Here is a 13289-nt window from a genome sequence, read left to right on the forward strand (position 1 = left end):
GGTAGAAGGCAGCCAACCTCAGTATCACATCTCCCCTCTGCGCCCAGCTGATCCAGAGCAATCTCTTGGCTGGCTTGATTATTAGAAAGCTTAATTACTAGAGGTTAATGTTGTAGCATCAACTCTAGAGTGTAAATGAATAAAAAGGGGTAAAAAGCTGCTGAAACAAACAAATCAAAAACCCTGTGTGGGCGGAAAGGGACACGGCTGTTCTGCCCTCATGATAAACACTCTGACTTCATCTCCTGGTAAAACTCACACATTCTGCTAGACACTAGCATGGGCACCTACAGATCACGTGTTCACCATCCTTGAGTGTGATCCATGGGATATGTTCACTAGATATATTTGTTGAAGAAAATAATTTCAACCCTTTGTTGTGTGTGTGCGTGTGTGTGGGTGTGTGGGTGTGTGGTTATTCAAGACAGAGTTTCTCTGTGTAGCCTTGGCTGTCCTGGATTTGCTTTGTAGACCAGGCTGGCCTGACTCTACCTCTCAAAGTACTGGGACTAAAGGTGTGTGCCATCACGCCTGGCTAAATTCCGACTCTTAAAGAGCTTGCAAATTTAAAACAAATTTAAGTATTCTTGAAGAGAACAGAACATTTTTCCTGTAGTTGCATTAACAGTCTTCACATCTTTTTCTAGAGATGAGGGTCTCAATATGCTGCCCATCTGGGCTCAAGGCATTCTCCTGCCTCAGCCTGTCAAGAAACTGGGACTACAAAAGCCTTTTCACAGGCCAGGTGTGGTGGCACACGCCTTTAATCCCAGCACTCAGGAGGCAGAGGCAGGTGGATTGATGTGAGTTCAAGGCCAGCCTGGTCTACAAAGTGAGTCCAGGACAGCCAAGGCTACACAGAGAAACCCTATCTCGAAAAAAAACCAAAAACAAAACAAAAAAAAAACCCAAAAGCCTTTTCATGTGTCTTTAACGACATTATTTTCTGTCTCTAAGTTCAACTGATTTAAATCAGTTTGGGGAGGCAGTTATAGAAAGGTACCAAAACTAAAACCCTAAAATAATACCTATTATTAGCTTATGCAGAAGCATCATTTTTTTTTTTTTTTTTTTTTTTTTTTTTTGGTGTTTTCTACATGCCTGAAGTCTGAGACTCTCTGATTCCTACTTAACACACTATTAAGGTGGTTCCGGAACATACCCAGGAGGCCAAAGCAGCAGGATCGTAAATTCAAGGCCAGCCTGGAAAACACAGGAGACATGGAAGAGGGAGGGAGAGCAGTCACAAAGACAAGGGGAGGTATTAAAAGAAAAGAAGGCGGGTGGAAGAGAGGGAAAGGAGGGAGAGAGGGCGGGGCTACAACACAGCGATTCCATAGCAACAGCAGGAAGCATAATTTCTAGTCTACAGGCACCATAGCTGCAGTCTCTAAACATGTTACCTCAGCTTACAGTCAGCACATGTGGTCACCACTCTGTTCCCAGTAACAGGTGAGAAATATGCAGAGGCGATGCTCTTCGAGTGCCCAGTCAGAGCGATCAGGGGCTGGCTTCCCCTGGAATCCAGGCACCTCACATCATAAACATGAACATCCCTGGGACAGGAAGAGAGATTATCAGTGTAGCCCATGCATGAGCCCAAGGAGCAGGGCTGCCAGACACAGACTCCTGCTGCATGAGGAACACTTAAGACAGGAGCCTCAGCTCTGTACTTTACAGAGTGGCTGGCATATATCAGAAAACTCCTAAGACACACAGATCCACGCCCCCACCAGGCACAGAGAGTCCTTCCTGTGGGTTGTTTTTTGTTTGTTTGTTTTTGTTTTTGTTTTTTTCATTATCTCCAAGAAACAAAGTAACACAAGCAAAGTTAGAGGTCACATTTCTCTGTTATTACCATTTTAAGTTTTCTTCTCATGAAAGCAAAAGTAAACGCATACTGTGCCAAAGGCACAGATGTGTGCTTCTTTGAACAGTCCTCTATTTATGACACCAAAACAATTCCTATTTAGAAAGCAATTACATTTAAAACATTGCTTTCAATGTGAGTGAGAAATCTGTTTGGCTTCTGTACAGCACAAAAGTCAAGCGTGGGTCAAGTGTGGTGGGGCATGCTTTTAGCCTCAACTAAAAGGCAGAGGCAGGTGGGTCTCTGAGTTCCAGACCAGCCAGGGCTTCACAGTAAGATCTTGTCTCAAGAAAGAAACAGAGATGGGGGGGGGGCAGTGTGAGTCAGTCAGCCAAGGGTCTGAGAAACTAAACTAAATCACATACTGTGACATGCAAAGGATTAAATCCTAAAATTGTCCGCAGAGCCTGTCTCAAGCCTGGCAGGTAACAGACCTATAAACCTTGAAAAGGTGAGGCAGGAGGATCACTACAATTTCAAACCAGCCTGAGAGAGAGCAAGTGGGACCATGTCTCAAAACCAACCAACCAACCCAGAAGAAAACAAGCATACCTCAGTCCTGCCGTGATAAAATATTGTCTGGATACTGGGTGGACGTGAAGAGTCCGTATTTTTCCCAAGGATGAATTGAAAAGCTGCTCATAGGAAGCTCCAGGTGTCCGTCTATCGACCAGTGACAAATGTCCATCCCAGTGTCCCACAAGCAGAGTGGAAGCATCTTCCGCCAAGAAGTCAAAGGAGGAGGAGGCGTTCCCCTCGTTCCTGTACACCTAGGGGAGATGTCAGTCCATTAAAACACTGAGGCTGGGGAGGCGGCTCAGGGGTCCCAGTGCTCACCACACGCCTGACAATTTGCATTCAATCCCGGAACCCATAGAAAAACGATGAGGGGGCACACAGCTGTACCCCTACCATGGCAGGGGGTGGAGAAGAGGCTCAGGCAGGCAGCTTGGCACACCAGCGCAGCAGCACAAGCTGAGTGACTCAGCCTGGAAAGTGGGGCAACAACGGACTCCCCGAAGTTGTCCTCATGCCTCTACATGTGGCCCAGGCTGGCCTTGAACACCTGATCCTCCTGCATTCTCTTCCCAAATGCTGGGATTATTCTTTCAGAGAAAACCAATGCTTAAATCCCTCATAAAGTGGGCTCCATAGCACAAGCCTTTAGTCCCAGTACTGGGAAAGCAGAGGAATGCAGATCTCTGTGAGTTCGAGGCCAGCCTGGTCTACAAAGCAAGTCCAGACACCCAGGGCTACACAGACAAACCCTATCTCGAAAAACCAGAGGGAAAAATATCCCTAGTAAAGCAATTATGGGATACTTTGCCAAACAATGTCATTTACCCTTCTGTCATCCACACAGGAAATACAAAGCAAGATGACAACACAGAGGCTGGCCTAAATCAAACAGCCCATCACACCGTATCAGGGATACATATGCCAAATCTCTTAAACCTCAAAAATCCTCAGTTCCAACTCTACTCTGTGAAACATACCAGAAAAAGAAATCACTCTGATTTCTAACTAAAATTTTGTCTTTTTTAAAAAAAAGATGTATTTATTTATTTTGTGTGACTACTCTATCTGCACGTCAGAAGAGGGCATCAGATTCCAATATAGATGGTGGTGAGCCACCACATGGTTGTTGGGAATTGAACCCAGGACCTCTAGAAGAGCAGACAGTCCTCTTAACTGCTGAGGCACCTCTCTAGACCTAAAATTATATCTTTTTTTTTTTTTCAAAGACAGGGCTTCTACCTGCCTCTGCCTCCCTGAGTGCTGGTATTAAAGGCGTTCGCCACTACACCCAGCCTAAAATTATATCTTAATAGAAGTAGTTTTACATCCAACTGAAATATATATGACTGGATGTTCAATTATAACTATTGCTGATAGAAGAATAAACGGATTAAAAGTCTTTTGTTTTGAGCCAGGCATGGTGGCCTATGCCTTTAATCCCAACACTTGGGAGGCAGAGGCTGGTAGATCTCTGTGCGTTTGAGGCCATCCTGGTCTACAAAGCGAGAAACTCTGTCGCAAAAATAAACAAATAAATAATTTTGTTTTGTTTGTGTGTTTTTGAAAGATGGTCCCTAGGTGGCCCAGGCTGGATGACCTTGAACATCCTCCTGTCTCCACTTCCTAAGGGCTGAGATCACACACACATGCCAGTCTATGTAGTACTGAGGATGGAAAGGCCTTGGGCCTCCTAGGTAGACACTCTACCAACTGACTGACATCCCTAGCACAGATTAAAATTCTTGACAGTTAATAAAGCTGTATAAAAATGTCTCAGTTTCAAGGCTGGGCATGGTAGCTCACACCTCACTTGGGAGTTTGAGGCCAACATTGTGAGTTCCAGAACAGCCAGAGCTACATAGAACCTGTCTTAAAAAATAAAGCCGGGTGTGGTGGTTGTGCACACCTTTAATCTCAGCACTCAGGAGGCAGAGGCAGACGGATTGCTGTGAGTTCGAGGCCAGCCTGTTCTACAAAGTAAGTCTAGGACAGCCAAGACTACACAGAGAGACCCTGTCTCGAAAAACCAAAAAAAAAAAAAAAAAAAGAATAATTTTTGTTCCGTTCAATTCTGATTTCACTAAGAGATAAGTTGTTGGGTACAATAATGTTTGTGATGGTGAACTAGGCCCGGAAGTACAAGCCTGTCATCCCCGCACTTGGAAGACTGAGACAGAAAAAAATCACAAGCCCAGGCCAACCTACTATACATGGCAAGGCTCTGTCTCAAAAAAACAAGTGCAAATGTAACTACCTTCGTTGTTCAATCAAAAAACAAAAAGAGAAAACAAAACAACAACAAAATAAAAACCAACAAAGAGAAAAGCTTTCCCAGTTTGTAAAAAAGAAAATTTAGAAATTCAGTGAAAAATGAGCCAGAAACAGGAGTCATTCCACACTATTTGTAGTTACTAGAATAACCGTTTTAAAGCACGTTTTAAACTGGTGTGCTCCTGTAGTGTGCATGTGCATTTGGAGGGAGAGGCCACTCCTTAGGTGCTGTCCATCTTAATTTTTGAGATAGTCTCTCATTTGCCTGGAGTTCATCAAGAAGGCTAGGCTGCCCCCTACACATGTGTAGCAGATGTGCAGCTTGGTCTTCACATGGGTCCCCTAACAATTGGAGCTGGAGCTGTTTCTGCCTCTGGATCCCTTTCCCATAGCTGGCTCCTTGTCTGGCCTCAGAGGGAGAGGATGTGCTTAGTCCTGCTGTGACTTGATGTGCCAGGGTGGGTTGGGACCCACGGGGGGGGGGGGGGGGGGCGTAAGGGTTGGACTGGGAGGAGAGAAGGCGGGGTCTGCAATCAGGTTTTAAAATGATTAAATAAATTAATTAATGAAGAAAAAGAAAAAAGGCTAGGCTGGCTGGACACCGAGGCCCAGGGATCTACCTGGCCGGACTCTGCCTCCCTGGCACTGAGGTAAGAAGTGCGTGCCACCATGAACAGAGGGGTTTTGCTTTGTTTTTTGTTTTTGTTTGTTTGTTTTTTTAATGTGTCTATTTTATCTCAAAACAACAACAACAAAGACTTACTTAGTTTTGTGGGAGGAGGTGCTATGGATGGATGGATATCGCATGCATGCTGGTGCTGGAGGTCATCAGAAAAGGATGTCAGATCCCTTGGAACTAGAGGAGACAGTGTGAGCCACCATGTAGGTGCCGGGAATTGAACCTTATTCCTCTGGGAGAGCAGGCAGTGCTCTTATCCACTGAGCCATCTTTCCAAGCCCTGCACTGCAGTGTTTTACATGAGTCCTGGGGATTGAACTCAGGTCTTCAGGGTTGTACAGCAAGCACTTTAACAAGTGAACTATCTTTTTAAATGCTTTTAAAATATTTAAGGCTTTAAGCCCAGCTCTCGGGAAGGCAGAGAAAGAGGATCTCTCCGAGTTCAAGGCCAACATGGTCTATAAAGTGAGGACTACATAAAACAATTCTGTCTTTTAAAAAAAAAGAAAGAAAGGAAGGAAGAAAGAAAGAAAGAGGGCTGGAGAGATGGCTCAGAGGTTAAGAGCACTGACTGCTCTTCCAAAGGTCCTGAGTTCAATTCCCAGCAACCACATGGTGGCTCACAACCATCTGTAATGAGATCTGGTGCCCTCTTCTGGCAAGCAGGCAGAATGCTCTATACATAATAAATAAATCTTAGAAAGACAGACAGACAAAACAAAAAGGTAAATTTCTTTTTAAAAAGGTCTAAGTGCCCTATTTCCTCAACCATTCCATCTTTCTTTCTTTTTTCCTTTTTTTTTTTTTTTTTTTTTTTTGGTTTTTCGAGACAGGGTCTCTCTGTGTAGCCTTGGTCGTCCTGGACTCACTTTGTAGACCAGGCTGGCCTCGAACTCACAGCGATCCGCCTACCTCTGCCTCCCGAGTGCTGGGATTAAAGGCGTGCGCCACCACGCCCGGCCTCCTTTCTTTTTTCCTTTATGCCATGTTGGAAATCAAGCACAGGCCTGCATGCCTGTTAGGCAAGCACAGGCCTGCATGCCTGTTAGGCAAGCAAGCACAGGCCTGCATGCCTGTTACGGCAAGCACAGGCCTGCATGCCTGTTACGGCAAGCACAGGCCTGCATGCCTGTTAGGCAAGCACAGGCCTGCATGCATGTTAGGCAAGCACAGGTCTGCATGCATGTTAGGCAAGCACAGGCCTGCATGCATGTTAGGCAAGCACAGGCTTGCATGCCTGTTACGGCGAGCACAGGCCTGCATGCATGTTAGGCAAGCACAGGCCTGCATGCATGTTAGGCAAGCACAGGCCTGCATGCATGTTAGGCAAGCACAGGCCTGCATGCATGTTAGGCAAGCACAGGCCTGCATGCCTGTTACGGCAAGCACAGGCCTGCATGCATGTTAGGCAAGCAGTTCACTGAGCTCCAGCTCCAGACTCCAGACAATTCTCAAACAGGCACAGATCTCATCTGGCTAGCATGGGTTAAGCAGCCCAGGACACAGTGGTCCAAAAGGAAACCCTTTAGATGTCTGCTTCTTGCCAGAGAACCAAATATCACTAAAATCTGTTGTCAATTATGACTCTGCCAGGTCAAAACAACTGAGTGAGTCTCTTTACCGTCTGTTAAAACTGTGCTGGGAGGACAGAGGGGGGAGTGTGGCTCAGCTGGCAGCGCGTCCACCAGGCTGGGTAAATCCCTGGGTGTGATGCTAAGCGCCACATAAACCAGGCATCATAGTGCATGCCTACACGATCGCAGCATTTGGGAGATGGAGGCAAGAGGATCAGAAGTTCAAGGTCATCGCTGACCATGTAAGGAGGTTCAGGCCAGCGAGGATCCTTAAGACTTTTTTAAAAATGGAGTTTAGCTCAGTAGTAGAACTCTTATCTAGCATGCTCCTTAGCTCTGGATTCACTCTCTAGCACCAAAAGAAAAAGAAAAATTAAAAAACAAAAAGTTAAATCTTAGCTGGGAAACTATAGAAAATCCTATTTTATTTTATACAGTTTATATGTTATGTATAGGCCAAAAGTTTGGAGTATACATAATATAATGTCTATAAACAAAAATATATTCTAGTATTTTTCCCAAATGAATATGCACAAGGATTAAGCCTAGAAACAGAACGCTGCCTTTTGTTTTGTTTTGATTTTTGTTTTTTGAGACAGAGTTTCTTGGTACAGCCCAGACGCACTCTGTAGACCAGGCTGGCCTTAAATTCACAATGATCCACCTGCCTCTGCCTCCCAAGTGCTGGAATTAAAGGTGTGTGCCACCACCTCGCAGCCTGAACAGTACTTTTACTCAAAAGCTTTTCCACAAATAAAGCAAATATATAACAGTTGTGTGGTTGCATGTGCCCATACTGCAGTCCCAGACATGCTGGGACAGAGGCCGGAAGCTCACCAATCAGCTCAAAGCCAACCCAGGCTTCTTGGTGAGATTCTACCTCAAAAAGCAAACCATAAATAGCTTACTTATTAGTACTAATTCAGTTTTATTTTCATGACAGTTGTGTAAGGAAGATACTATGACTATCCCACTTCATAGCGGAGGAAACTGAGGCCCAGAAGTTAAGTGACTTATGAAGGGCACACAACACAACAGACAGTCTGAGACTTGGCCTTACTCCCTGAGATGTACCACACTTCTCTCAGTCTGACTGACACAGGAATCAGTTGCATGGCATGTAATAAGTAATCCAGAATACTGTCTGATATCCGGTTGTAAACACAGTAACATTTACCTCGTCAAAAACAGCACTGGAGAAATCCCCACATCGCAAAGTGCCATCATAGCTCAGGGACAGCAGGTGGGCAGGGTTGGCGGGTGAGAAGTAAAGGCAGCTAACAGGTTGACTGTGAGGATAAAAAACATACGTCCTATCTTCACATTGCTGGGTCTGGAAGAAAGTTGGGGTGAGGAAAAGACAAAACTAGTGAGAAGCAGTAATGGTTGCTATGTCTTCATATCATTAAAGTGTTTATGGAAGAATTATATTGCTTATTTTCTTTTTTCCTGAGACAGGGTTTCTCTCCGTAGCCTTAACTGCCCTGGACTCACTTTGTAGACCAGGCTGGCCTCAAACTCATAGCAATTCACCTGCCTCTGCCTCCCGAGTGCTGGGATTAAAGGCGTGTGTGCCACCACCGCCCGGCTATATTGCTTATTCTTATAGGCATAAGATGATTGTGTAATTCAAATGCTGATTGCTGCCCCCCATATCTGCTTGCAATCCTTGTTCTGAGAGTCTCCTGTCTCGATGTTATGTAAACACTACTCCCTAATTGTCCCCTGGTATGCCAATAAAGCATCTTACAGCCAATCGCTGAGCAGAGGAGAGAATAGGGCTGGACTTCCTGCCAGCCAGAGGAGGAGTAAGAGGCAGAGGTCCAGAAGACATCGGGAGAGGAGCTGGAGCCGGCAAAGCTACAAAGTGCAAGTATCTCTGGGATGTACATAGTGAGGAAGCCAAATCAGCTTAGAGGGTTAAGAATACAGTAACAACTGCTCAGTTATTGTGTTGTGAAGCTTATCATTAAACAAATATAATAGAGTCTCAATTATTTGTGTGACAGCCAAATTGAGAGAAACTGAGAAACAAACAGTTTTATAAAAATAACTTTAACATAGTCTACCTACATTCACTCTCCCAGACAATCAGAACCAGGAACTTTCTAAAAAAACATAATGTACATATGTGTACACCAACATGCCCATATAGAAGCCATGACACACATGTGTAGATCCTGTGGGAGTTGGTTCTCTCCTTCCATCATGTGAGTTCGGGGTGGCAAGCATCTTTACCCTCTGAGCATCTCACAGGTCCAAAACCAACTACTCTGTATTGAAATTCTTGTTTGTTTGTTTGTTTGTTTGTTTTGGGGGGAGTTGAGATAGGGTCTCTCTGTGTAGCCTTGGCTGTCCTGGACTCACTTTGTAGACCAGGCTAGCCTGGAACTCACAGCGATCCGCCTGCCTCTGCCTCCCAAGTGCTGGGATTAAAGGCGTGCGCCACCACGCCTGGCGAAATTCTTTGCTTCCTAATATTCAGTTTAACAACATCCAGTCACATTAACTTAACATATCAAGCTTTTGACAACTATCAAACTAGTTTCTTCATAACAGTGGCAAAAAAAAGAGGGGGTCGGGGGAGCACTAGAGAGATTGCTCAGAGGTTAAGAGCACTGGCTGCTTTCCCAAAGGTCCTGAGTCCAATTCCCAGCAACCACATGGTGGCTCACAACCATCTATAATGTGATCTAATGCCCTCTTCTGGCCTACAAGTGTACATGCAGACAGAGCACCAAATACATAATAAATACATCTTTTAAAAAAATAAGAGTTTCTGCCAGCAGATAGCAGAGGCATACACTTATAATCACAGCTACTCATGAGGATCACTGGAGCTGGAGATGTGGCATTAAGGCTAGTCCAAGCAACATAGCAAGATACTGCCTCAAAACAGAAGAAAAAAAAGCTGGAGAGTTGGCTCAGCAATTAAAATCATCTGCTGCTCTTACAGGGGGCCCTGCAGAGTTTAACTCCCAGCACCTGCATGGCACCTCGCAACACTTGCAACTCCTGGTTCCCTCTTTAACCTCATGGAAATTAGGCATGCACCTGGTACAGACATACATGCAGGCAAAACAGGCATACACATAAAATTTAAATTTAAAATTTTTCTTTTTTTTGGTTTTTCGAGACTCGCTTTGTAGACCAGGCTGGCCTCGAACTCACAGTGATCCACCTGCCTCTGCCTCCTAAGTGCTGGGATTAAAGGCGTGCGCCACCACGCCCAGCTAAATTTAAAATTTTTTAAAATTAGTAAAAAAAAAAAAAAGTAATTCAATACCAAGTGGTCATCTCTGAAATCATACACATAAAAATATCATATGGACTGAGCAGATTAAATTTAGGAAGAGACACACAGACATATAACAATAATCAAAGAAACAGAGGCCATGAATTTGAGAGAGCAAGGGGGAAATGGGAAAGGTTGGAGACAGGAAAGAGAGGGGGGAAAGTATTTTTAAATATTTTAAAAATGTAACAAGCACAAAAGCGTGGGACAGTGAGATGACTCAGGAGGTGAAGGTGCTTGTCACTAAGATGTACATGGAGGCGACACACACGTATACATAAAGCTATAAAAACACATCTCAGTTCTGATCAGCAGTTCATCTTTTGTTTTAATTTTGTTGTTTTGTTTCATCTTTGATTTTTGAGACAGGGTCTCACTATGTAGCCCTGGCTGGACTGGAACTCAAAAAGCAGACCAGCCTGGACATGAACTGAGATCCAACCACCTCTACCTCCCAAGTGCCGGGACTACAGGTGTGCCACCACCATGCTTGACCCTGACCATGTTTTGTTTTGCCACCACCACCACCACCAAGACAGGGTTTCTCTGTGTAGCCCTGGCTGTCCTGGAACTCACTCTGTACACCAGGCTGGCCTCAAACTCAGAGATCCATCTGCCTCCCTCCTGAGTGCTGGGATTAAAGGAGCGCACCGCCATGCCCAGCCTTTTTTTTTTTTTTTTAAAGATTTATCTTACAGCTAGGAAGCATAGTGGCACACTTAGTCTCAGCATTCCAGAGAGGCAGTTGGATCTGAGTTCAAGGCCAATCTGGTCAACAAAGTAAGTTCCAGGACATCCAAGGACTATACAGAGACCTCGTCTCAAAAAGAAAAAGAAAAAAAAAATTTTTTTTTCAGATCTCTGTGAGTTCAAGGCCAGCCTGGTCTACAGGGTGAGTTAAGGACAGCCAAGGCTACACAGAGAAATTCTGTCTCAAAAAACCCAAAGAACAAAACAACAATTATTTTATTTTACATATACATGAATGCCACAGCATGTTGGTATGGTGTCTGGTTCCCAAAGAAGCCAGAGGAGGGCATTGGATCTCTTGGAACTAGAGTGACGGAAGCTTGTGAGCTGCCATGTGGATGCTGGGAACAGAACCCGGGTCTGCTGGAACAGCAACAGGGCTCTTAACAGCTAAGCTACTACCCAGCCTGCTGAGCATCAATCCTTTTTAAGCTGTTCCGGCCCAGAGCTTCCTGCCTGCTGGGCAAATGCCCTATCTACTGAGCTACACACTCCCAGCCTGTACTTTATTTATGCCCAGTAACTTTTTTTTTTTCCAAACTCACAAGTCTGGAATTTCTTTTGATTTTACACACAGAAGAGTACATACCTATTTTTATTGATTTGCTCCTCAAATTACTGTCCAAAATAATTCTCTGACTTAACTAAAATGGGGGGCAGGAGCTGGGGATGAAGGTCAGCTAGTAGGGTGCTTGTGCTTGCCTAACAGGTACGATGTGCTGGGTTTGATCCGCAGCGATAAGCAAGCTGGGCTGAGTGCTACAGCCTGCAATGCCCAGCACTTGAGAGGTGGAGCAAGAGCCTCCCAAGCTGGAGGACAGACAGCTGGGCTCTGTTTAATAAAGAGAGAGGGCCGAGCGTGGTGGCGCAGGCCTGTAATCCTAGCACTTGGGAGGCAGAGGCGGGCAGATCTCTGAGTTCGAGGTCAGCCTGGTCCTGTTCTGCAACAGCCAGGGCTACACAGAGAAACCCTATCTGGAAAAACAAACAAATAAGAGAAAGGGGGGCGGGAGGGAAAGAGAGAAAGAAGAAAATATATCTAACATGTTGGTCACTATATTGAGCTCAAGGCCAGCCTGAACTACATGAGCTCTGTCTCAGAAACACAGAAATTATATTTATAAATACACAAGCAAATAGGAGCTGAGGATATAGTTCAGTTGGTGGAGTGCCTGCCTAGCACACACAAAGCCCTGGATTCAGTCCCCAGCACAGTATAAACCAGCCATGGTAGGTTGTCCTGTGATCTCCATACATGCATGCACTGTGGCGTGAGTTCTCGCGCGTGCACGCGCACACACACACACACACAATTTAAAAAATAAAACAAGCTAGAGATATGGCTCAGTGGTTAAGAGCTCTTCTAGAGGATTTGTGTCAGCTCCCAACACCCACACGTCAGCTCACAACTGTCTGTAACTCCAGTCCCAGGGGACTTCTGGCTTCTGTGGGCACCACGCATGGAATATAGTACATACAAGCAAAAACAAGTCCATACACATAAATGTTTAAATTAAAAAGAACTTTCAGCATAGCATGGGGGCTCTTTATAGAACCTGGGAAACAGAGGCAGGCAGAGCTCAGGGATTGCGAGGCCTGCCTGGTCTACACACACACACACACACACACACACACACACACACCTTAAAAAATAATTGAACATAACTTCAGATCATAACAGACCCTATTTTGAACATAATTTAAAGAGTTAAGAACTTTAAAAATGATTTATTTAATTTTAATTTATGTGCATTGGTGTGAGGGTGTCAGATCTTGGAGTTACAGACAGTTGTGGCTATGGGAATTGAACCCAGGTCTTTTAGAAAAGCGGGTAGAGCTATTAACCACTGAGCCATCTCTCCAGCCCCCTAAACAGACTTTCCATGCAGTTTTTCACGTATACATTTAATGCCTCCTGCCAGATAACTTACATCCAGCTGGCTAAAGATATTCAAGCTAAAAATGTTTAAGTTCTATAAAAACAAATTCAAATTCTGCCAGTTTTCCAAATTTTGGGATCATACAGCATAAAACTACAACTCTCACAGCCAGGCAGTGGTGGCACATGCCTTTAATCCCAGCACTTGGGAGGCAGAGGCAGGTGGATCGCTGTGAATTCGAGGCCAGCCTGGTCTACAAGTGAGTCCAGGACACCAAGGCTACACAGAAAAACCCTGTCTCGAAAAACAAACAAACAACAACAAAAAAAACAAAACAAAACAAAAAATCCCTACAACTCTTAAGCCCCATTTATAAATGAATACTGTACGCTGTTCTCTAAGGCAACCCTTCAGACAGACTTTAGATAATCTTCCAAAAGGTACCACCACC

General features: G+C 44.7%; 1 protein-coding gene across 3 annotated transcripts in view; it reads right to left on the reverse strand.

The window, feature by feature from the left end:
• WDR76 (WD repeat domain 76) overlaps window positions 1–13289 on the reverse strand; it is a 48164-nt gene that overhangs the window by 9026 nt on the left and 25849 nt on the right. For all 3 annotated transcript variants that reach the window (XM_084774309.1, XM_084774307.1, XM_084774308.1), the window contains 3 exons: window positions 8091–8246; window positions 2423–2640; window positions 1404–1556 (listed from right to left, as the gene is read on the reverse strand). In XM_084774309.1, coding sequence (XP_084630435.1) covers window positions 1404–1556; window positions 2423–2640; window positions 8091–8246 — 527 coding nt within the window. The remainder of the gene's footprint in view (window positions 1–1403; window positions 1557–2422; window positions 2641–8090; window positions 8247–13289) is intronic.

Source organism: Acomys minous (assembly GCF_964271855.1).
Source record: "Acomys minous genome assembly, chromosome: 3".
Taxonomy (NCBI): domain Eukaryota; kingdom Metazoa; phylum Chordata; class Mammalia; order Rodentia; family Muridae; genus Acomys; species Acomys minous.